This window comes from Macaca fascicularis, chromosome 9 (assembly GCF_037993035.2).
Source record: "Macaca fascicularis isolate 582-1 chromosome 9, T2T-MFA8v1.1".
NCBI classification, from domain to species: Eukaryota; Metazoa; Chordata; class Mammalia; order Primates; family Cercopithecidae; genus Macaca; species Macaca fascicularis.
The window spans coordinates 27,809,874-27,836,694 of NC_088383.1; the positions used below are offsets into that span (position 1 = coordinate 27,809,874).

Below are 26,821 nucleotides of genomic sequence, written 5' to 3' on the forward strand. Positions count from 1 at the left end.
TGGCTGGAACTCCAATGGCCCCTGCTTCAAGACCAGACTGGTCTCGAACTCCTGACCTCAAGTAATCCACCCGCCTCCACCTCCTAAAATGCTAGGATTAAAGGTGTGAGCCACCACACCTAACTAATGTCCTAATTTTAATATAATTCTGGAGTTATGTAGAAGAATATCCTTATTCTTAGAAAATACACTCTTAGGGGTGATTATGTTTACATTTTACTCTCAAATAATTAAAAAATTATTTATTTACAAATAATTTTTGTATTTATATATACGTAAAGAGACAAAGTGAATGATTTTTTAAATGGAGCTAGGTTGAGTGCGCTGGCTCATGCCTGCAGTCCTAGTACTTTAGGAGGCCAAAGTGAGTGGATCGCTTGAGCCCAGGAGTTCAAGAGCAGCCTGGGCAACATGGCCTCATCTCTACAAAAAATACAAAAATTAGGTGGCATGGTAGTGTGTGCCTGTGGTCTCAGCTACCTGGGAGTGCCGCCTGAACACAAGAGGTTGTAGATACAGTAAGCCATGATTGCACCACTGCAGTCAAGCCTGGGTCTAAAAAAAGGAAGTTATATATTAAAAATTTGTGAGTCTAAGTTAAGGATATGAGGAACATTCTATGTACTATTCTTATAACTTTACTTAAAATTTGAAAGTATATAAAAATTTGCAGTTACCAAAAAAGGTTGTGGAATTGTATGTTCAGAATGAACATCTATTTTGTAAAACAGCAATTAAGACTTAAACTTTAATCAGTTAACATTAAATAAGTAATATAGATTTTGTTTGTTTTTGTTTTTTCCATCAAATCATGGTAAAAAAAAGATTATCTTACCTTTTGGAAGTTTACCTCCAAGAATAGTAAATTTTTGTGGGTTTTTCAAGAATTCAACAACTTCCTGTAATTCTTGTTTAGCTTCCTCCACCTAAAGTGACACAATTTTCCAAATAACTTTAGATTATGGACACATTTGGTGAGATTAGCCCTTTTGAAAATCATAAATTTAATTTGGATATGGAATTAACCTGGCCTTCTTTGTTTCAGTAAAAGCAGCATACAAAAATGGCCCCTTATAAAACACACAAAGGGTTTTCCCCTGACCATTATTTCCAATTATGCAAAGTCTCCTTACTATCCCTAAAAAATCATTCTGAACTTTCATTTTCTCAGTGAGAAAACAAAAGTCAAGTACATTGGACAGGGTTAAAAAGAAAGTACCTAGAGAGGAGCATACTAAAACAGGAAACATAGTTTTATGCCAAACGGCGTTCTGAAAATGTCCAATTAATGTCAAGATTCACTTACTATTTCAAAAAAACTTCCCAGATATATTTCCAGGAAATATTATACTTATTAAAGAGCAAAGTTATGTTTTTTTGTTAGACTTGGAATGATCTTTGAAAGTTATTCTGATTAAATAATTAAAAATTTACTAATGTTTTAATGAAGTTAATGGTTAAAAACATAGCATTTTCTTTTCACAGAGTATTTAAAAAAATAGAAAACAAAGCTTTGTCCACTCCTAGGTCCAGGAGAAGTGTGTACAGATTTTCACCAAGAGACTTGTACAAGAATATTCACACCAGCTGTATTTGAACCAAAAACTAGAAATAATTCAAATGTCCACTCTAAAGTAGTATAACTGCACTGTGTTGTGGTATTCGTATAATGGGATACTATGCAGTAAGGATAAATAAACCTCAACTCCAAATAACATAGATGGATCTCACAAACATGTTGAATAAAACAAGCCTCATACAAAAAAGGATATTCTATATGGATTACATTTATCTAAAATTCAAAAATAGGGAAAATTCATATATGGTATTAGATAGGAAATTGTCCCTAGGCCAGTAACCAGAAGGAGGCATCAAGGAGGTTCTAGGCTTCTGATAACGTTCTGTTCCTTGAGCTGGGTACTTATAACACAGACACTTTGTGAAAATTTATGGATTTGTGCACTTCTGTGTGAATTTGTTAAACTTCAATGAAATTTATGGTTAAAAAAAGACCTGGCTGGTTTATTAAAAGAGAACTTGAAAGATAATATCCATGTACTAAAAGATGACTAAATTGTATTTGGTCAAAATAACAGATATAATTCCAATTTTAACTTGTAGGAATAAAGGAGAAGAGATTAAACGTAATTTGCTACTCAAATAAACTATATTCTCTCCCCAAATTCTGTGGCAAGAGAATTCCCACTTCAGGAACCTAAGATCTATCAAGGAAAATAGTTAATGGGATCAAGGTAATGAATCAAGTTATTAAATGCCTGTATTAACATTTTTAAGACTATATATATAAGTATGCCCATATATCCAGAAATTCTAGGTAAGGAAATGACATTCCCACACAAGCTCTTTGAGATTTGGTAAAAATTTGATCACAGGAACTACCTAATGGTAAATCTGTTCTGGTAAATGCTACTGAATTACTTTGCTCTATATAAATTTAGGTCTTACAGCAATTATAAAATTGATTCATTTTAGCATGGAAAACTTGGTAAGGATCTACCTTAATTGTGATGTCTACTTTCATTATGCTTAGTCATCAGCATGGCTTTAGTTTAGTACTCAGAAATCCCCACATTCCAGGACAGGCATGATGGCTCATGTCTACTACCCAAGCACTTTGTGAGGCTGAGATGGGAGGACTACCTGAGCTCAGGAGTTTGAGACCAGACTGGAGAACAAAGTGAAGCTCTGTCTCTACCCCCTGCACCCAAAAAGAGGAGGAGGAGGAGGGGGAGAAGGAAGAGGAGGAGGAGGAGAAGAAGGGAGGAGGAGGAGGAGGAGAAGGAAGGAGAAGGAGGAGAAGAAGGAGGAGGAGGAGAAGAAGGAGGAAGAAGGAGGAGGAGGAGGAGAAGGAGAAGAAAGAAGAGGAGGAAGAAAGAAGAAGAGGGAAGAGGAGGAAGAGGAGGAGGAGGAAAAGGAAGAGGAAAGAAGAAGAGGAGGAAGAAGAGGAAGAGGAAGAAAAGGAAGAAGAGGAGAAAGAAGAGGAGAAAGAAGAAGAGGAAGAAGAGGAGGAAGAACAAGAGGAAGCAGAAGAGAAGGAAGAAGGAGAAGGATAAATCAGCTGGGCTCGGTGACTCATGCCTGTAATCCCAGCACTTTGGGAGGCAAAGATGCGTGGATCACTTGAGCCCAGGAGATCAAGACCAGCCTGGGCAACACAGCTAAATCCCGACTCTACAAAAAAAATACAAAAATTAGCCAGGCGTAGGGTCATACGCCTGTAGTCCTAGCTACCTGGGAGGCTGAGACAGGAGGATGGCTTGAGCCCAGGAGGAGGAGGTTGTTGTGAGCTAAGATCACACCACTGCACTTCAGTCTGGGTGATAGAGCCAGACCCTGTCTAGAAAGAATAAAAAAATTAAACTAAAAAATTAGTCAAGTGTGGTGGTGCATGCCTGTGGTCTCAACTACAAGGGAGGTTAAGGCAGGAGGATCACTTGAGCCCAGAAGGTCAAAGCTGCAGTGAGCCAAGATCATGCCATTGCACTCCAGCCTGGGCAAGAGAGCGAGACCCTGTCTCAAACAAAACAAAACAAAAAAAATTCTCTCAAAAGAGGTGGAAGTGTGGTATATTCAGTAAGTATGTACGTACATTGCAGGCAGAAAATAACAATGCTCTATCTGACCTCAGCCTTAATACAGGCTCAATTTAGAAAAGGCATGCAGACCTCAAACACAATGAGAAGGGCCCTCCACACTGATGATTGAAGTTTTCAAATAATCACTGCACCAACCTCTTCCTCAATTGTTCCCTTTATACATTTCCAACAGGGTTCATAGCCATTTAAACTGGAAAGGAAAGGAAAGAACTGCTTGGTGTAAAACTATCATAATGATTCCCAATGCCTTATTCCCCAAATAGTCGAGGTTGAAAAAACATGGTTATGTATAAACAGAGACATGAATATGTAAAGAGGAAAAGCAGAAATAACATAACCAATCTCTTCAGAGTTGGAAGAGTCCTCAGATCATGTACTTCAAATCCCTCCTGCAGGAAGAATTTCTTCTAAAACATTCCTGAAAGATAATTACCCAGCCACTACAGTTCTCAGAAATCAAATATAATAGAGCAAATATAATGGCAAAACACAGAGAAGAGCACAGTGTGGTACTAAAGTTGCAGAATTCACATTTGGAAGAGATAAAACAAATAGAAAATCAGTAGAAAAATGACTCATTTTGACTTGTCTTAATATAAATTCATGATCCAAAATTTCAAGTGAGCCCAACAGTTTTATTTCCCGTTTCCATTCATTCTCCTATTCCTGCACAATTTACTTCCTCCATTAACCACTCATTCCTCCTCTCCCATCCATATTCTCTCTGCTGGTGACCTTGATACTATCAATTTCCACAACCCCCCACTCAACAGTTTACCAACATTCCAACTTTATTTTATATTATAAGATAAATTATCTGCACTATTCTGTCAGACAAAATCCAAGAATTGTCTGTAATCCTCTATTCCATCTCATTTCTTTCCATCTCTTGTAAACCCACTGCAATCGGAATTTAACCCCTGCTACTCCACTAAAATTGCTCTTTATCAGGTAAACCAATGACTTACTGCTAAATCAAATGGATAGCTGTCACTTGGCCCATCAATAGCATTTCACGTCGCTGATCACTCCCCTCATCAGAAATATTTTCTTCCAGGACACCATTCTCACCTAACTCACTGGCAGCTCCTTTTCACCTGGGTTCCTGGCTTCTCTTCTCTGTCTTGTGAACCTTCAAGTGCTCTATAACTCAGTGATCTCTCTTCTGGTTACACTCACTTCCTGGGTGATCTCATCCAAATATGTAGACTTAACATACATATAATCTCCTATTTTTAATTCTAGCTCAGACCTCTCCCATACCTCCAAAGTGGTATATCCAAGTTACTCAACACTTTCATTTGTATCTCTCACACTTAACATACCTAAGACTAAATTTCTAACCTTTGTCCCCCAAATCTGCTCCACTCACAGCCTTTGAAAACCTCACTAAAGGTCGGGTGCAGTGGCTCACGCCTATAATCCCACCACTTTGGGAGGCTGAGGCAGGCGGATCACCTGAGGTCAGGAGTTCGAGACTAGCCTGGCTAACACGGTGAAACCCTGTTTCTACTAAAAATACAAAAAATTAGCTGGGCGTGGTGGCTTGTGCCTGTAATCCCAGCTACTCTGGAGGCTGAGGCAGGAGAATCGCTTGAACTGGGAGGCGGAGGTTGCACTGAGCCGAGGTCACGCCATTGCACTCCAGCTTGGGCAACAAAAGCAAAACTCCGTCTCAAAAACAAAAACAAAAATCTCAGTAAATGTCAATTCTATCCTTCCATAATTGTTGAGACCAAAAATCTTGTGGTCCTTTTTGACTTCTCTTTTCTCTTACACCTTATGTTCCAATGAGAAATCCTATTGGTTCTACTTTCAAAAATGAACAAGTCAGACACCCTAATAATTCAGAGCCTTTGCTCAAACTGTTCCTTTGGTCAGAAATGTTCTTTTCTCAGATAAATGCAGTTTATTCCATCTTCTCCTTCAGATTTTCTCTCAAATGTCACCTTCTCCATCAATCGCACCTTGAACACTCCATTTAAAACTTAAGCCTTCTCCCAAAACTCCCAATCCTCTTTACCCTGCTCTACTTTTTCCTCCATACACTTTTATTACCTTTTAACATACTCTACTTTTTCTTATATGACATATCAGTGTCCAATTACTGCTTTTAGAGTTTAAACTCTAAGAACGCAAAGATTATTTATTCTATCCCAGCAGCTAAAACAGGACCTAGCACTAAATAGATACTATTAAATATTTAACAAATTAATTGACTGTAAACTAGCATTTATCCATTCTATTCATTCAAGAAATATACATTAATATGTTTTAGATACTGGAGTTACAAAGATCAATAAGAGGAACAGGTAAAGAAGGACCATTTATTAACTATCTACTATGTGTCAAGCACATACATTATCTGTCAGGATCTAAAGTAATTTCTTCAAGGTCTCATAGCTAATAAGTATAAAAATGAATTCCAAATGTTAGTCAGCTTGACTCTGAAGTCCACATTCACTCCACTACACCAGGTTGCTCCTTCATAAATTATACTATCCCCTGTCATAAAGCAAGATTGGATCCTTGACTATTAATATTTATCCCAAAATATTGTTTCTAATACTTTTGGATACAATTTTACCTGTTCTAGCATACGCTATAGAATCAAATATCCACCTTATATAGAGTATCAATTAGAGAGTGTATGAAGAAGGCAAGGCAATCTTCTTAACTTACACCTTTAACATGTTCAAAGGTGACATTTTTCATCTGGACAGGATCTACTGCAGAATCAAGCCCTGTTGTCGTCCGGAAGCGGACTAAAGGGAAGAAAAGAAATGTTTATATTTGATAGATTAATAACATTCCAATCACCTGATTTTTTTAGATGCAAGAAAGCAAAGCCTAGAAAAATTAAATGTCTAAGAGACCTAAATTCACATATCAAATCAGAGTGAGGAACAGAAACTAGGTCTTCTGGATTTCTAAACCATCTTCAAAGAGTAAGTGATTCACATTAAAAAGACATATTTTGGCTGCTCTGCCTATGGAGTAGCCATTCTTTTATTACTTTACTTTCTTAATCAATTTGAAAAAATAAAAATTAAAAAATAATAAAGACCGGGCACAGTGGCTCACACCTGTAATCCCAGCACTTTGAGAGGCTGAGGCAGACAGATCACGAGGTCAGGAGATCATGACCATCCTGGCTAACATGATGAAACCCCGTCTCCACTAAACATACAAAAAATTAGCTGGGCATGGTGGCACAGGCCTGTAGTCCCAGCTACTCAGGAGGCTGAGGCAGGGGAATCACTTGAACCCCGGGAGGCGGAGATTGCAGTGGGCCGAGATCGTGCCACTGGACTCCAGCCTGGGCAACACAGCAAGACTCCAACTGAAAATAAATAAATAAATAAAATAACATAAAATAAAAAGACATTTGTACTTTTCAGTTAATAAAATCAAGAATTATTTTCCACTTCTCATTGTAGTATCTAATGATAGAACAAAGTTTCTCAAACTCTGGTGTGAATAAAATTCACTTGAGAAATATGTTAAAATGCAGGTTCTCAGGCCACAGCACAGGGCCCAGGAGAATTTGCATTTTTAACAAACACTTTGATTATTCTGATATAACTGGTCGCAGGTCTACACTTTGAAATACATTGCCTTACAGTTAGCAAAAAACACTGACACACATGGGCTTAACACATTATGATATTTTTCATGTAGTCCTCGTCTTCTGACAACTGTTACTACTTGCCCTCAAATGACCTATCAATTATGACATCATTAAGTCTGACAAGCAAGACAGAAAAAGTCTGATAGGACAGTAAAATACTAGAGATCAATTTTGGAGAACTATTACAAGAATTTCTTAAGTCTTTCCCACTCAGGTAGAAACTTCCAAACTAGAACAGTTATAAATGAGTAAACTGAGCAATTTCTAATTTCCTCAAAAGAAGCCCAAAATACTGTTAAGATAGGCTGAAAAATGAGCTGGCAAAATACAGGGTTAAGAAGAAATGCTTAATAAATCAAGAACACAGAAACTGAGAAAACAAATTTAAAATAGTAATTCTAGAATGAACACTAACAGTTTTAGCCCACAAAGTATTTTTTAAGAATCTGTACATATCCTTGATATTAAAGAGAATAGAGAACACAGGGTGAAAACTACATAGTAGTGGAAAAGGTAATTGGAACCACTTAAGTCTGACACTATTGCTTAATTTCAGATAAGCAAACTAAAAAAAAGGGGAACATTTAATATGATATTATTAATAAATTGAATTTATTAGTTTATCTTTGAAACAGAAAACTATTTCAGTTTGCACTATTATAAAATTCTTCTACATAATTTTTCAATTAATTAATTTACTTTCCTTTCACCCTGTTGACCAGGATAATTTTTAAATTTTATAATTGGACAGGTATCATTTTCTAAAATTTGGGAAACTAACCACTACTAGGAATGAAAGCCTAATTCTAGAACTATAAACATTAATGTGTTCTTTCTTTTAAGGGTTAGATTAGGCATTAAAAGGAATCATGTATTTAAAGGAATAAGAAACTAACAAGTTAGATAAATAAAAAAAGCTTTTACCAGATAAAAATGGATTTTTTAAAAGTCCATAAATGCCGAATAGCAGCAGAATGAAGAGAATCAGACGGGTTCGCCTTAGGGAATCTAGGGTAGAAAGAAAAAGCTTTACATCAAATGACATTAATTAAATATGACAGCTCGGCCGGGCGCGGTGGCTCAAGCCTGTAATCCCAGCACTTTGGGAGGCCGAGACGGGCGGATCACGAGGTCAGGAGATCAAGACCATCCTGGCTAACAAGGTGAAACCCCATCTCTACTAGAAAATACAAAAAACTAGCCGGGCAAAGTGGCGGGCGCCTGTAGTCCCAGCTACTCAGGAGGCTGAGGCAGGAGAATGGCGAGAACCCGGGAGGCGGAGCTTGCAGTGAGCTGAGATCCGGCCACTGCACTCCAGCTCGGGCGACAGAGCGAGACTCCGTCTCAAAAAAAAAAAAAAAAAAAAAAAAAAAAAAAAAAAAAAGACAGCTCAATGAAATGTAAACATCAGGTTATTGTTGATAATCACATTTCATCACATCCAATTTTGGAATCTGGCATTCTTTTTCACAACTGCTATGATTTCCTGTAAGTACCCTATTATCAAAAACTTCATTAAGGCCAAGCAAGGTGGGCTTATGCCTGTAATCCCCACACTTTAACAAGTCAAGGCAGGAGGATCACTTGATCCCGGGAGTTCAAGACCAGCCTGGACAACATGGCAAAATTCCATCTCTACAAAAATTAGCTGGGCATGGTGGCACATGCCTGTGGTCCTAGCTACTCAGGAGGCTGAGGTGAGAGGATCACTTGAGCCCAGGAAGTTAAGGCTGCAATGAGCCGTGATTGCACCACTGCACTCTGGCTTAGGCAATGAAGCAAGACCGTGTCTCAAAAACAAACACAAACAAAAAACAAAGAAACAAAAACCTTTAAACCATTCACACTTCCTTTTCTCCAATTCGTTTTCTCTCTTGAGAAAGGGAAACCATCAGCAGTATCTCTATTTCTACATAGATCAAGTTACAAATGTAGTAGAATTTAATCAATAGAAAGACAGATGGTCTTAGAAAAGTTACTTAAAACTTAAATGTAGGACTATGACTTCCTTTCAGTTACTCTTCTCAAACATGGACAGTTTCAAATCAACTTACCATTGGTTTTTTGTGTGAGTGCTTGAGCTTTCAGAAAACCTTCCGCAAAACCAGTTTTAAATGCATCTTGGTGAGCTTCAGGTATGTTTTTGGTTTTCATGAGTTTGTCCAAACTCTCAACATCTGATCCTCTGTCCCGCAAAAGAAACCCCTGAATACACAAACAACACATCAGTACTGGTTAACGACAGAGTGACACTCCCTAACAATATTGTGACCACTCAAAAAAATTCACTAAAATTCTGTAACTTTTACTGTCAATGTGAAGAAACAGATTAAGACTCAGCAATGAATTAATAACTAGGAAACTAATACTAGATCCTATTCCTGCATCAATCAAGTAATAATACAAAGAAAGTGGCATTATTCTCTGCATGAACACTATACTGAAAACAGGTCACATATTAGCTTAGGGTTTGATTGACTTAATATTCATATCCCTTTATCTTTACTAGAGGAAAAATCTCATTAATTTACTAAATATCTACTGAGCACCGTTCATACACTCAGCCTCCCGAGTAGCTGGGATTACAGGCATGCACTACCACGCCCAACTAATTTTGTATTTTTAGTAGAGACGGGGTTTCACCATGTCGAGGCTGGTCTCAAACTCCTGACCTCAGGTGACCCACCCACCTCGGCCTCCCAAAGTGCTGGGATCACAGGTGTGAGCCACCACGCCCGGCCCTAGCAATCTTATATAAGACTTCAGTGCCAAAGAGGAGCAGGGAAACAGAGGGGCATATTGAATGGTGAGAAGAGAAACATAGCAGGTAAAGACCAAATGATGAAATTCCCAGTGTATCAGGTGGAGGTAAGCAATAAAGCAGAGTAATATAACTAGATCAAAATTTTAGAAAGATTGATGGGTGGCAATCTGGAGGCTGGACTGAACATAGCAAGACTAGAGGCAAGGAGATTAAACAAATATTCATTAGAGTAATTTAGGCAACAAATAGTTATAGCCTATCTATGCCAGTGGAACAGATTTAACAAATATTTAGGAGGCTGGATCAACAGAACTTTAGTGGTTAATGGATGTGGAGGTGAGGCAACATGGACAAACATAGGTTCACAGCCAGGTTTTTAGCTTGGGTGGATGCTGCTCATTAATACAGAGAACACCTTAACAGGTGTAGGTTTGTGGGGAAAAAATCTAGTAAGTGGAGAGGCAAGTCTGGGGCCCAGAAGAGTTACAGGTATAATGATTACACAGGTTACTAATCCCTTATTAGTGGAAAGAAGGAAGAAAATCTATCAGCCAACAAAAGAAATCAGATATTGAAGCTCCTCATTTTTTTTAACAACTTGAAAATATTTGCTTTTTGGATCATAAAAAGGTCTAATTACCTTCACGAATGATGGCGCTATATTCTGTGTTTCAGCTAATCTTTCGGAGGTGGACTGGAGACGTCGTGTCCTTGATTTCAAAGTTTTAAAACCCCGAGACTGTATGAAAACTAAATAAAACAATACCATTCACTGTCACTGTAAATTGTTACAGGAAAAGAAAAACGCCTGAGATTCTAAAGTCTGACACTCTACCTCTATATCCTAGTCTATCTAATTTGCCTGACACTTAAATATGTGTTCCTTTGTTTCTTTCTTTTTTGTAGAGACGGGGTCTCCTTTTATGCCCAGGCTGGCCTTGAACTCCTGGGCTCAAGCAATCCTCTTACCTCAGCCTCCCAAAGTGCTGGGATTAGGTCTGAGCACTTAAATCTACCATGTCCAGCCTACAGTTTTTTCTATTGTCCTTGTTTCAAAAGGAAATTAATTAATTAATTAATTAATTAATTTAAGATGGAGTTTTGTTTTCTTGTTGCCTAGGCTGGAGTGCAATGCGCAGTCTCTGCTCACTGCAACCTCCACCTCCTGGGTTCAAGCAATTATCCTGCCTCAGCCTCCCGACCTCAGGTGATCCACCTGCCTTGGCCTCCCAAAGTGCTGGGATTACAGGCACGAGCCACCGCGCCTGCCCTATTTTTATGTTGATAGGGGATAAAAGTAAATAGAGAAGTCAGAGGGTTGTACAGTATAATTTTAAAAACTGAGTATCAACTCTGATAAACTGTGATTTTTTTCCAAAAAAAAAAAACCAGCCAAGTAATTAAAATAGGTTGAATCTACACAACTGATTTTTACATGTTTTTGAAAAAAAGGTGAGTGTATCAAATTAGTGTCTTCTAATTTCTCAAGCCCCAATCCCACTTCCCAGAAGTATAACCTGTTAACAATTCTGACTACCCTTCTATGCCTGCACATACATGCTCTTTCTATAAAAACTACTCTAGAAATAGTACCTAATTTTTTGCAATTTTCATTTTTCACGCATTATTTTTCAGAACAGGACAGTGCATTCAGTTTAATGGCTGTTTACACTTTTCCAATGTATCAGAGTGCAATTCATTCAACCATTTCCCTACCATGAACATTATTTGTTTTCTGGTTTTTATTGCTGGAAACAAACTGTGGTGAACATTCTTGTACATGTATGTCAGCAGATGTAGATTGAATTCCTAAAAGAAACACTGTTAAGGTTTAAATTTTGTTTGACACTAAGAAACTACTACTTTTTTTTGAGGTAGAGTCTCACTCTATCATCCAGGCGAGAGTGCAGTGGCATGATCTCCGCTCACTACGCCTCCTGGGTTCAACGGATTCACCTGCCTCAGCCTCCTGAGTAGCTGCGATTATAAGCACCCGCCACCATGCCCAGCTAATTTTTGTATTTTTAGTAGAGGTGGGGTTTCACCATGTTGACCAGGCTGATCTCAAACTCCTGACCTCGTGATCCGCCTACCTCGGCCTCCCAAAGTGCTGGGATTACAGGTGTACGCCATTGCGCCTGGCCAAGACTACTTTCTAAAAAAGGCTGTTATCAATTTATGTGCCCACCAATGCTTATAAGTTTCCTTTTCTTCATATCCTTGCCAATACTAAACAATATGAATCTTTTAAATTTGTACAAGTCTGATGGGCAAAAATACCAGTACCTTGTTTTACTTTGCATTTCCCAGATTACAAATGTGGGAAAATTTTGAAAAGATTCCTCTGTATTTTTATTCACTATTTTTATTTTTATTTCATTGGTAAACTGACCATGCATGTCCTTTGCACATTTTTCCATTTTTATTTAGAGAATATGGATGTTACAGATAGTAATCTTTATATATATTGTAAATATTTATTATTAATGTGTCTTTGTCTTTCAATCACATGATACAGAAATTTATTAGGTCAGTGTAGCCATACCTTTGTTGTGTTTTCTGCATTTTAACTTGATTAGAGTTTCATCGCCAAACTAAGATTTGAAAGGAAGTCTACTTACCTGTAATATTTTCAGTTTTATATTTTTGTTTTCAGCCCTTTAACATATTTGGAACTTTTTTTTTGGTATGATGTAAGAAAAGAACTTGATTTTTCCAAAACAGTCACTTAGGCTGATAACATTTCATTATCCATCATTTGCTTATTGATTTAAAATTCTTAATTTTGTTGCACTGATGTATGCCAGCACTAGGTTAAATTTTTTAATTTTAGTTATTTATAATACTACACTGCTGATTTCCACGGCTAAATATCTATATTTTCATATACTTAAGTAGGGTGAAATCCCCTTCATTAGTATTCTTTTAACATGTTCTCAGTTACTCCAAATTAAGTTTAAAATCAACTTCTCAATTTCCCAAATGGGTCATGAGAGTTTTGATTGGGGTTGTACTGACTTTATAAATTTGGGTGTAAATTGATACTGTTATAATACCTAGTTCTTCCAAATAGGATTATGGCCTTCTCTCATTTTATTTCACTCAGTTCCTCTTTTTCCTTCAGTAAAGCTTCATATACACACGTGTGTACGTGTGTATATATGTATGCTGTATATTTCTTGTCAGGATAAAACATTTACTGGGTTTTAAAGAAACTGTAAATAAAACCTGCTGCTAGATTATAAGAAAACTATTGATTTTTATGCATTTATCTGGTATGGACAAAGGAGTGAACTCTACTTGAACAGCCTTTTGGATGATTTTCTTGAATTTTCTGGTAAACAATTGTATCACCTGCAAATTATAATTTTACCCCTTCCTTTAACTTACATATGGCTCATTTCGTTTTCTTTTAAATCATATTGTTCAGAATCTCCAAATTAATGCTGAAAAAAACCAGGATACTCCATGTTTCTCAAATTAACAGGAACATAATAGATGTTAAGAAATTTTAAAAGTTTCCTTCCATTTCTAGCTTTCTAAGAGTTTTCAGGAAGCACAGCAATTAAAGTATATTATGTCTTTGTATCATACATTGAAATAATGACATTATTTTTCTTTTCTAATCAATTAATATGATATATTAATTGACTTAACGTTAAATCACTTTTGTATTCCTTAGTCATGATATAATATTTTTAGCACATTTTTAGATTTGCTTTCTTTGGATTTTATTTAGGATTTCTGTTAATTGAAACTCATCGATTTTGTTCCTCTGTCGTGCTTGTGTGTGTATATACATACATACATACATACATATATATATATATTTTTTTTAGACAGGATCTTGCTCTGTCACTAAAGTTGAAGTATAGCAGCATCATCATAGCTCACTGTAACCTTGAACTTTGGGCTCAAGCAAACCTCTCACCTCAGCCTCCCAAGTATCCAGAACTACAAGGGCATGATACCACGATGGGCTAACTTTTGTTGCTGTTGAGATGTTGTCCAGGCTTGTCTGGAACTCCTGGCCTCAAGTGATCATCCCAAAGTGTTGGGATTACAGGTGTGATCCACAGTGCCTGGCCTTACACCAATACTAGCAAGTTCTACTAACAGCAATCTCATGGAATAAACAGGGAAGTGTATTCTAGACCTTTTTCTTTTTAATATGGTTTTAAATTAACAAGAAACTCAATATTCTAGAAGAATGCAGCCATAAAAACTATCTGAACCTAGTGCCTCTGGGGCAAAGGAACAATATTTTTAAAATAGTATCTTTTAAACTTTATGGTTATTATCCTATCTCTTCTTGGGCCAACTTTGTCAATTTATTGCTTAGATAACTGTCCATTTCAACGTATTTTTATGACATAAAGTTACACATACCACCTTGCAATTTTAAAACCTTCACATATCCATGGCAATTCCCACTCATACTTCTAATACTGTTTGTATTTTTCTGTTGTTTCTTAATCAGAACTGTTATGTTGTTCCATTTTTTTATATTAAATTTTTTTTGGTTTAATTAAGTAAAACTATTTCCACCTATTATTTTAAAATATTTGCTTTGTATTAATTTCTTCTATTATTTTTCAGAAATTCAATTTATTTTCCATGTTTTATATCTTAATTTTTTTTTTTTTTTTGAGACAAAGTCTTGCTCTGTCACCCAGGATGGAGGCGCAGTCTTGGCTCACTGCAACTTTCATCTCCCACGTTCAAGAAATTATCCTGCCTCAGCCTCCTGAGTAGCTAGGACTAGAGGCATTTGCCACCACACCCAGCTAATTTTTGTATATCGTGGTAGAGACAGGGTTTTGCCATGTTGGCCAGGCTGGTCTCAAACTCCTGACCTCAAGTGATCCGCCCACCTCAGCCTCAGCCTCAGCCTCAGCCTCCCAAAGTGCTGGAATTATAGGCGTGAGCCACTGTGTCCAGCCCATCTCGGTTTCTTTTCTTTTTTTCTTGAGACGGAGTTTCGCTCTTGTTGCCCAGGCTGGAGGGCAATGGCGTGCTCTCGGCTCACTGCAACCTCCGCCTCCTGGGTTCAAGTGATTCTCCTACCTCAGGCTCCCGAGTAGCTGAGATTACAGGCATGCACCACCACGCCCAGCTAATTTTGTATTTCCTTTTTAGTAGAGAACGGGGTTTCATCATGTTGGCCAGGCTGGTCTTGAACTCCCGAATTCAGGTGATCTGCCCGCCTCGGCCTCCCAAAGTGCTGGGATTATAGGCGTGAGCCACCGTGCCTGGCCTGATTTCTTAATAAATTATATAATGCCCTCAACGTCATTTTGTCCTCACCAAAAGAGTCTGATAAACAGATTTTCACTGTGGTTAATTACTGAGTGTCTGTAATCTCAGTTTTGATTTCCATTCAGTCATGAGACATTTAGAAAAGGGTTTTTAAATTTTCAAGTATTTAGGTATTTTTTTAAGCTGTCTTTTCTGTTACTGGATTTTTAGCTTTATTTTCTGATGTTGAGAGAATCTGATCTCAGAGTTACAACACTATGAAAATTTATTAAGATAGTTTTCATACCCTAGGTAACACATGCTCAGTTTTTAAACATCTTCCAACAGTATCTAAAAACGTATCAGCTGTCTTCTTCTGTCTTCTGCATTAATCATTTCTTCGGAGGGTTATTGGTCTCTTTGCTGAACTTGGCGCCTCTCTTTTATGCTTTAAGTTTTCCTCAAATACGTAGATTCTTGGTAATCCATTTGTAATTATAAATAAGAATACAGTGATCAGGTTCTGGCACCGTGGCTCATGTTGTAATCCCAACACTTTGGGAGGCCAAGGCAGGCGGATCACCTAAGGTCAGGAGTTCCGAGACCAGCCTGGCCAACATGGTGAAACCCCATCTCTACTAAAAATACAAAACTTAGCTGGGCCTGGTAGGGGAACCTGTAATCCCACCTCCTCGGGAGGCTGAGGCGGGAGAATTGCTTGAACCCAGGAGGTGCCATTGCACTCCAGCCTGGGTGACAAGAGGAAAACTCCATCTCAAAAACAAAACAAAACAAATACAGTCATCGGTATTGACTACAAATGGGTATCCTCAACACTAGCAAAAGTAAATATATTCAGAATATAAAACTTGGACTATGAGCAGAATACCTTTAGTGAATGTATAATTCAAAACCAAAGTAATCTGGGGTACTATCTTGTTTCTTTCCTTGGCATCAATGCTCAAACCAGGAGTCTCCACAGACAGATGTCCCTCGATACACAAACACACACACAGAAGTCTTATTAGAAAGGTGTTTTTTGCTAATTTACCTAAAGGTTAAAGGCCATATCTGTTCTGTGATTGGCCCATTTCTGGCAATCCTCAACTGTTTATTCCATTCCATCCCAGAGTCCAATTTTACTGGCTCTGGAAGTGGGGTTTTTCCTGAGTTCTCTTGGAAGCAGAAGTACTTACCTCTTTCACGAGACCCTTAGTCCCATGAAGGTAGAAAACATGTCTTTTTCATTTACAATGATCGCTATCACCTGACATCTATCACTAGTGCCTTGTATTCAAAAATTACACGAATAAATGCAAATTTGATTTTACTGTCAATTTGATGTCACCTATATTACAACTTACTGAAAGTCCTCAAATTTCTGGTCCATTAACAAAACCCTTCTGTCATTGCTTTTTTCATATATATATATATATATATATATATATATAAAATTAATTTCAATGGGCTTTTGAAAGTGAGGATGAGTAAGCAAATGTGCTTAGTCATTTATCTTAAAACAAGTTAGATAAATTCCCTGGCGTTTGATTTATTGTGGCACTATCACACTCAAAATTTAGCTCCTATATATTATACTCCTATATATATAATTATATCCCAGATTAAAAATTATACAGAAGAACCCAAACTAATCAATTCCAAATACTCTTTAGGCCGTGTGAATTGCAAATGAATGTTTATAATCATTAATACCATTAAGAAAGACAAATCAGACTACAGTAAATAAGCATATTATTTTTCCAAAATAGCTATGGTTGTTGCTTCATACCTGGCCAGTACTGAAGATCTGAACAAATGCTTTGAAGAGCTCTTGAATGTTGTTTTCGATACAAGCAAGAGGAACGTAACGTACTAAATATATCTAAGTTACCTGGAAGGAAATTGCAAAAAGTAAATTTTCTAATTTCCAAAACAAAAAACAAATATCCTATGAAACATAAATAATTCTATCAAATATTAGGGAAATCACAATATGAGTTTCAACTTTTATGAAAATATCTAAAGCATTGCTAATTTAACTACTTTACATCTCACAATCCTTTAGTTTACTATCACTTGTTGGTTACATTATCTTTTTTTTTGAGACAAAATCTCGCTCTGTCCACCAGGCTGGAATGCAGTGGCATGATCTCGGCTCACTGTAAGCTCCGCCTCCCAGGCTCACTCTATTCTCCTGCCTTGGCCTCCCGAGCAGCTGGGACCACAGGTGTCCACCATCACGCCCGGCTAATTTTTTGTATTTTTAGTAGAGATGGTGTTTCACCCTGTTAGTCAGGATGGTCTTGATCTCCTGACCTTGTGATCCGCCTGCCTCAGCCTCCCAAAGTTCTGGGATTACAGACGTGAGCCACCGCGCCTGGCTTACATTGTCTTTTTTATCTGGCATACAAATGTAGCTGCTAATGAAACTAAATTCAAATTAACAGTGATAAAACATGGCCGGCCACGCTGGCTCACGCCTGTAATTCCAGCACTTTGGGAGGCAGAAGTGGGTGGATCACCTGAGGTTGGGAGTTTGAGATCAGCCTTGCCAACATGAAGAAACCCCGTCTCTACTAAAAACAAAAATTAGCCAGGCATGGTGGCACATGCCTGTAATCTCAGCTACTTGGGAGGCTGAGGCAGGAGAATCGCTTGAAACCAGGAGGTGAAGGTTGTGGTGAGCTGAGAGTGAGCCATTGCACTCCCACCTGGGCAAGAAGAGTGAAACTCCATCTCAAAAACAAAACAAAACAAAACAAAACCAGTGATAAAAGATGTACTGTGTTTAAGGCTGGGCGCAGTGGCTCACGCCTGTAATTCCAGCACTTTGGGAGGCTGAGGTAGGTGGATCACAAGGTCAGGAGGTCGAGACCATCCTGGCTAACACGGTGAAACCCCGTCTCTACTAAAAATACAAAAATCAGCTGGCTGTGGCGGTGGGCACCTGTAGTCCCAGCTACTCGGGAGGCTGAGGCAAGAGAATGGCATGAACCCAGGAGGTGGAGCTTGCAGTGAGCAGAGATTGCACCACTGCACTGCAGCCTGGGTGACAGAGGGAGACTCTGTCCAAAAAAAAAAAAAAACCCTTCAGGAAGGAACCCAGCCCACAGTAAATGCTACCGTAAAAGCTAATAAATGGTATTTATTAATAGTGCTAAAATATTTAATTAGAACAAAAAATACATTAACATACCATATTTATTTTCAAAGAAGGACTGTGCAGAGACATGGGACGTATGCCAATGGGAAGAAATGTTTTTGCCTTTACAAAATCCAGGAAGTAGATTTTCTACCAGCTGATCAATCTGTCCAATTTTTAATTCAGATAATCCAAGGTCTCTTAAGTTAAGTGAAGGCTGTAAAAGATTGGGTCAACCAGGTATGCATTAATATTACCAAGATATTTAACCTAAGAAGTACATATTATCAGTTAAAACAATTAGATTTTAAAAGTCTAATACATATATTTCTTTTTTTAATATTTAAAAATAAATTGATGCAAATATTTTTACAGTTCGTTTCACTGAGATCAGTCATATAAGGTTTGACATAGGTTAAAAAATTATATTCCCAATGGTATCCTTAAATAAAGAGATAACATTTCAGCATGAATGAGAAAAACATTTGTTTTTAAATCAAACCCAAACCACTACTGTCCTAAGTACTATGGTTCACAGAATCAAGTGAAATGTATATTTTTTCCTTCTCTCCATACAAGGGTACTCTGATCAAGAGCTAGTCTATCAACCATTGATCAAGCATTTATAATGACAAGAGTATAAGAGTAACTACCTGCAGGGTTACAAAGTATGTTATATAAGGTCAGGGGGATTTTCCCCAACAGTGTAAAACTGATTGGAGGATAATAGTAAGGTTTTTGAATTGGAGAAATTCTATTCAAATGATAATCCTCACCAGTCCATGGAGTTTTAAGCCCCTAGGCGGCCATAAACAAAAGCCCACTTGACAAGGAAATGGTATGCTTGGTTACCACAGGACATCTCACTCCTCTGGCCTCACTGCTGAGATCCTTCCTTGAACTCAGAGGTTCTAAAGTTACCCATTATCTTCTAATAAGGAAGAAAATTAAAGTCAAAACTGTGAAAATCAGGCAAAAAAGTCTAAAAAATCACAAATATGTGTGTATATATACCCACTTTTAAACAACAGGACAGGGATTAGTTATTTTCTTGTCCACATGAGCTGAAAAGGAGGCACTTAAAGACAAGTAACAATTATATGTTACTCAAACCCAAAACGGCTAAGGTGGGAGGAGCGTTTGAGGCCAGCTTAGGTGACATGGTAAGACATCATCTCGACGAAAAATTAAAAAATTAGCTGGGTGTGGTGGTATTCGCCCGCAGTACCAGCTATTCAGGAGAAATGTTTGAGCCCAGGAGCTGGAGGTTGCAGTGAGCTATGATAGCATCACTGCACTTCAGCCTGGGATACAGAGGGGAGACCCCATCTCTAAAACTAAAAATTTTCTTAAAAGAGGCATGGACATGGATTATATAGCTTTAGATTGATGTCTGGGAGTATAGTACTTTTTTTTTTACTAGATATAACTCATATTCCTAGAATTCATTTTCTCAATACTAACATAACTAAAATACACCTTATTTCATAATAGTAAAGATCAAAGGCAAAGATCATGTCTTACTCATCTACACAGCCTAGCATACAGCATGACGGCCATAGTAAAAGACAGTTAAAGGCATGGTGAAATAAAATACTTAAGAGTATTTTAAGTATTTTAAGCTATTAAAAATGATGGATGAAGAAGACTTAGGGAGAGGGGCAAACAAAAAGCTATCCAAGGGTCTGGAACATCTCAAAAAATTCAAGGAAAGAAAAAAGTAAAGAGATATGCTATGGCCAAACTGTGAAGAGCCATATTTGAATTTAATTCTCTAAGTAATATGATTAGTTCTGTCTTACGGAAGAAAATACAGAACTAAGGAAGATAAACTGGCCTAGCATGATGGCTCAAGCCTGTAATCCCAACACTTTGAGAGGCTGAGGTGGGAGGACTGTTTCAGGCCAGGAGTTCGAGATCAGCCTGGTCAACAAAGCAAGACCCTGTCTTTACAAAAAATTTTAAAATGATAAAACAAACAAACAAGCTAGACTGGATGAGAGAGAAGGCTGATGGAACAAGTGAAAGATGGCAAGAACCTGAACTAAGCCGTGACTAAGAAGGATGGACACAGTAAATCATAGGCAATAGGCATTTGGAGAAACCCACAGTATAGGGATTGAGAGGGAGAAGGGTTCTGGACGGACGTGCCAGTTATCAGCTGGTTGTGTCCAAGCGCGCTTTCATCCTTTTTGCTGGCTCCATGAACATGGATCTGTACCCTTTGAATATTTTTCCTTTGCCAATTGAAACAATGTTAAGCTTCGTCAGGAAGTCACTGAATGCACACTGTAGGAAGAGAGGTTTTGATTCCTAGTTCTGGTATGCTCATTTAGCAGATTCCTGTCTGTAACACCCATGGTTTCTATAGCATCTGGCTCCTGTCAATTGTGCAGTTTCACCAAACCCTGGCTCCTGGAGTGCACAATGGCCAGCAATACCTAGCAGCTTCCCCTGGCACCACTCATATAGCAGCTTCTCTAGTAGGACACATCCCCAGGAACAGCTTTCCCCAGTATCCAGCAAGTTCTCCTGGCATGACATCACAGCAACTTCTCTACCATTCAGTAAGCCAAGGCCATGCCTTCGCCAACATCAGGATCTCAGCCCTGAGGGTGGAGAACTCTTCCTGATTCTATCTCAGCCCTAGAAGTATGAGCTGCTCCCTAAATCTGCTGGTCCTTTTTTATTTTTTATATTTTTTAAGTGTTTTCTTTACTTCTTTTTTTTTTTTTTTTTTTTTTGAGACGGAGTCTCGCTGTGTCTCCCAGGCTAGAGTGCAGTGGCGTGATCTCGGCTCACTGCAAGCTCCGCCTCCCGGGTTCACGCCATTCTCCCGCCTCAGCCTCCCAAGTAGCTGAGACTACAGGCACCCGCCACCACGCCCGGCTAGTTTTTTGTATTTTTAGTAGAGACGGGGTTTCACCATGTTAGCCAGGATAGTCTCGATCTCCTGACCTCGTGATCCACCCGCCTCAGCCTCCCAAAGTGCTGGGATTACAGGCTTGAGCCACCGCGCCCGGCCTTTCTTTACTTCTTAAATCCCTACCTATTCCACTTCCCTGTAAAAACAGGGTTTTTTTTAAGATTAAACAAAAAAATGAGATTACATTTTTATATTTATTTATTTATTTTTGAGACAGAGTCTTGCTGTCACCCAGGCTGGAGTGCAGTGGTGCAATCTCGGCTCACAGCAACGTCTGCCTCCTGGGCTCAAGCGATTCTCCTGTCTCAGCCTCCCGAGTAGCTGGGACTACAGGCACATGCCACCACACCCGGCTAATTTTTGTATTTTTAGTAGAGATGGAATTTTCTCATATTGGTCAGGCTAGTCTTGAACTCCTCACCTCAGGTGATCCACCCTCCTCAGCCTTCCAAAGTGCTGGGACTACAGGCATGAGCCACTGTGCCCAGCAGACATTACATTTTTATACTAAACTTTTACTGTTCAAATGACTATGTGGTTTCTCTTTTCTAGTTGGACTCAGACTGAAAAAGTAGGACTAAAGCCACTGTAAGACCAATAACTCAGTTTTGGGCATATTAAATTTGAGGTCCCTAGAACCTATCCAAGGAAAATGTCTAACAGACCACTAGATAAATTACTCAAAACTTGAAAGTGACTTTACCATTGAAGATATATTTGGGAGTAACATATAGAGAGATGTTAACTGAAAATATGCAAGTGGCAGCCGGGCACAGTGGCTTATGCCTATAATCCCAGCACTTTGGGAGGCAGAGGCAGGCGGATCACCTGATGTCAGAAGTTTAAGACCAGCCTGGCCAACACGGTGAAACCCCGTCTCTACTAAAAATACAAAAAATTAGCCACACGTGGTGGCTCACGCCTGTAATCTCAGCTACTAGGGAGACTGAGGCAGAAGAATTGCTTGAACCGGGGAGGCGGAGGTTGCAGTGAGCCAAGATTGCACCATTGCACTCCAGCGTGGGCAACGAGAGCGAAACTCCATCTTAAAACTAAAGAAAAAAAAAAAAAGAAAGAAAATATGTAAGTGGGAATGTAACCTGGGAGAAAGTAAAGACTGAAAATTAGGACAGGCATGGTGGCTCACGCCTGTAATCCCAGCACTTTGAAAGGCTGAGGCTGGCAGATCATTTGAGGTCCGGAGTCTGAGACCAGCTTGGCCAACACGGTGAACTCCATCTCTACTAAAAATACAAAAAATTAGCCAGGTGTGGTGGGGTATGCCTGTAATTCCAGCTACTCGGAAGGCTGAGGCATGAGAATCGTTTGATCCCAGGAGGTGGAGGTTGCAATGAGCCAAGATCACACCACTGCATTACAGCCTGGGCGACAGAGGGAGACTCTGTCTCAAAAAACAAACAAATAAACAACAAAAAAAAACCCATCAAAGTAGTATCACTCAATTTAAGGGAGTATTTGCAAAGTAAGAAAGGTCAAATGCAAATGACAAGTTGAGAGATGCAGGGTTTTTTTTGGTAAAAGGCCTATATTTAACACTAAGGAAATCAGCACTAACTTCAGCGAAAGAAGTCTGAAAAATAGTAAAAGTAGTAGCCAAATTTCAATAGAATGTAGTGTGAATACACATGCAGAAAACATACAGCATAAATTCATAAGACTACTAAATAAGCAAAGCAGAATCTAAACCAACATGTGCAATAGTATCTAATTATTATAAAATACGGAAAGTGCAAGAGAAAAAGACATACGAAAATACAAAATGTTAACAGCCTTATATCTGGAAAAGAGTCCACGGATGAATTCCGTTTCTTCTACCTACACTAATATTTTCTAAAACTTGTAAAATGAACATAATTTTGTTGCATGTACCAGTGTTGATACCATCTTCAGTAGTAAGGCTCTCTTGGACTATAATTTTGGAGAAGAGTGTCAGTAGTAGAGTAGAAAGACAATAATGGACTGTGTATAGGAAAAGGCAGTAAGAACTAGGCAAATAGTTCAAAAGGAAGTACAAGATGACAAACTTTTCATTAAATTAAAATTTTATCCCAAGGCTGACTCTACAACCCTCTCAAAAGCAAGCTCTTTTCAACTCCTCCACTACTGTCCTTTGCCATTAGCTCCTGATACCAGATTAAGAACATAACCTATTTATGTGTTGAAGGGGCTTTGGGAACTTAATGCCAGATTATAACATTTTTCCATGAAAAATGTATCCTGAGCTTGTAAGCAACTATCTTACTAATAAGCCTTGTAAATACATCAGTTCTTAGGTTCATAATTCTCAATATCCTAGGAAACACTGATTTTATAATTATACAAATACTGAAAGTACAGTGTCCTGGCTTATATATTTCACTTTCCAGTACCTATATTTTAATTGTTCAGTTACACTGAAGGCTCCTATAAGGCAGTAGATGGTAACCTCATACTATTTTATCTTCCTTGAAACTTGGGAGGTAATTATGGTCAGTTACCTGTGGGTTCACCGCTACTGCTGAGGGAACACAACAGAGTAGCCGACTGGTATCGCACAATGTAGGAGGGGCTAATACGAAGTACAATGCCAAATGAAAATTAAGAAAAAAAAAGTCTAAATATATTTGCAATATGTATAATAAAAGCCAGAAATATCTTCAATTGCAAAGAAGATTAAGCTGAAGGCAGAAATCACCTGCCACAAGTGCCTAGAGAAAGATACTTCATTCAACATGATTAATAGTACAGTTGATCCTTGAACAACAGATTAGAGCTGTGCACATCCACAGATACATGGACTTTCTCAGTTTTGGGCATATTAAATTTGAGGTCCCTGGAGCCTATCCAAGGAAAATGTTTAACAGACCACTAGATAAATTACTCAAATTACTCTGCCACCAGAGACAGCAAGACCAACCCCTCCTCTTCCTCCTCAGCCCACTCAACTTGAAGATAATGAAGATCTTTACGATGGTCCACTTCTACTTAATGAATAGTAAGTATATTTTCTCTTCCTTATGATTTTCTTAATAACATTTTATTTTCTCTATCTTACTTTATTGTAAGAATACAGTACATAATACATAAAATATACAAAATACACGTTAATGGACTCTTTATTTTATTGGCAAGACTTCCCGGTCAATAGTAGGGTATTAGTAGTTAAGTTTCTCAGGAGTCAAAAATTATACTCAAATTTTTGACTATGGGGGAGGGTCAATATCCTTAATCCCTCATTTGTTCACGGTTAACTATATATCAAAAAGGCTTTCTCACACAACCAGGATAAAGACTTACCTCACTGCTGGGAGCCTCATGCTCAGGAACTACATCTCGATGCTGTTTTTGAGAAACTGACACTCCACTGAGAGAAACAGAAGTGTTTTTTGGTGTATGGAAGGCATTGATGAGATGACTCAGAGGAACTGTAACCTAGAAAAAGATAAAAGTTAAAAATTAAGTAGTTTTTTTTTTTTTGAATAAACAGAACAATCTCCTTTTTCTTGTCAGGATTTGTTAAGTATTTAAATATACATCATACGTCAACCCAGTATACTAAAAACTGTAAGTACTCGGATTTACTGCTGGTGAGAAGAAAATTGGTATATTCTTTCAGGATATTATTCTGAATATGTAAATCAAAAGTATCAAAAATACATACATTTCTTGTTTGTAGCAATCCACCTTCTAGGAATTTATTCTGAGGAATCTGACAAGTACTCGCACATGCATAGAGAATAACTCTCATCAAAAACATTTCAAAAATAGTAGAAAGCTGGAAACATCCACCATTAGAGGAGCGGCAAAATAAATGACACCACTGGTCAGGTGCAGTTGCTCATGCCTGTAATCCCAGCACTTTGGGAGGCCGAGGCAGGCAGATCACTTGAGGTCAGGAGTTCAAGACCAGCCTGACCAACACAGTGAAACCCCATCTCTACCAAAAAATACAACAATTACACGGGTGTGATGGTGTGCACCTGTAGTCTCAGCTACTTGGGAGGCTGAGGTAGGAGAATTGCTTGATCCCAGGAAGCGGAGGTTGCAGTGAGCTGTGATCACACCACTGCACTCTAGCCAGGGCAACAGGGTAAGACCTGTCTCAAAAAAAAAAGAAACTACCACATAATGAAATACATCCAACATTAAAAAAAATAGTAAGTAGGCCAGGAACAGAGGCTCACACCTGTAATCCCAGTACTTTGGGAGACCAATGCAGGCAGATACCTGAGGTCAGGAGTTTAAGACCAGCCTGGCCAATGTGGTAAAATCCCGTCTCCACTAAAAATACAAAAAATTGGCCAGGAATGGTGATGGGCACCTGTAATCCCAGATACTTGGGAGGCAGAGGCAGGAGAATCATTCGAACCTGGGAGGCGGAGGTTGCAGTGAGCCAAGATCGTGCCACTGCACTCCAGCCTAGGTGACAAGAGCAAAACTCCACCTCAAAAAATAAAAACAAACAAAAAAAATAAAATAAAAACAAAAAAACACTTGAGCCCAGGAGGTTTGAGGCTGCAGTGAGCTATCACGCCACTGCACTCCAGCCTAAGTGACACGGCAAGACCCTGTCTCAAGAAAAAAAAAAAAAATTTACTTAATAAATATTTGTTGAATAAACAAACTAAATGGCTTCTTATTATATACCAGGTTTAGTATTACATGCTTTACTTACATCATCCCATTTAATCCTCAAATAGCTATAATAATGAGTAACAATTATACTTCTTGTTACAGTTCTGTCAGAGATGTTTGAACCACAGCGACTCCATCTGGAGCAGGGGCAAAATGACAGTAAATGAGGCTGAGACCTACTGGGCTGCATTCCCAGGAGGTTAGGCATTCTAAGTCACAGGATGAGATAGGATGTGGGCATAAGATACAGGTCATAAAGACTTTGCTGATAAAACAAGCTGTAGTAAGGAAGCCAGCCAAATCCCACCAAAACCAAGATGAATAGAGTGGCCTCTGCTAATCCTCAATGTTCATTATGTGCTAATCATAATGCATTAGCACGCTAAAAGACACTCCCACCAGATCATGACAGTTTATAAATGCCATGGCAACGTCAAGAAGTTACCCTGTGTGGTCCAAAAAGGGGAGGAATCTCGAAGGTCCCCCTTTCCCTGAAAACTTATGAATAATCACACATTGTTTAGCATAAAACCAAGAAATAACTAACCGTAGGTATCCTTAGCGGAGAAGCCCAAGCAGCTCCGCTCCTCTGCCTATGGAGTACCCCATTTTTTACTTTACCTTCTTATATCTTAATAAACTTGCTTTCACTTTATAGACTCTCTCGTGTTTTTTTGTTTGTTTGTTTGTTTTTGAGATGGAGTCTCGCTTTGTCGCCCAGGCTGGGAGCACAGTGATGCGATCTCGGCTCACTGCAACCTCCGCCTCCTGGGTTCAAGCGATTCTTCTGCCTCAGTCTCCCAAGGAGTTGGGACTACAGGCACAGGCCACCACGCCCAGCTAATTTTTTGTATTTTTAGTAGAGACG

General features: G+C 38.5%; 1 protein-coding gene across 1 annotated transcript in view; it reads right to left on the reverse strand.

Annotated features, from left to right (window-relative positions):
* The window catches only part of YME1L1 (YME1 like 1 ATPase), a 44,203-nt gene that overhangs the window by 13,515 nt on the left and 3,867 nt on the right, over positions 1-26,821 (reverse strand). The window contains exons 2-9 of the mRNA XM_015455442.4: positions 24,616-24,750; positions 18,447-18,609; positions 17,040-17,141; positions 10,653-10,762; positions 9,303-9,453; positions 8,173-8,256; positions 6,300-6,382; positions 836-926 (exon numbers count right to left, since the gene is read on the reverse strand). Coding sequence (XP_015310928.3) covers positions 836-926; positions 6,300-6,382; positions 8,173-8,256; positions 9,303-9,453; positions 10,653-10,762; positions 17,040-17,141; positions 18,447-18,609; positions 24,616-24,750 — 919 coding nt within the window. The remainder of the gene's footprint in view (positions 1-835; positions 927-6,299; positions 6,383-8,172; positions 8,257-9,302; positions 9,454-10,652; positions 10,763-17,039; positions 17,142-18,446; positions 18,610-24,615; positions 24,751-26,821) is intronic.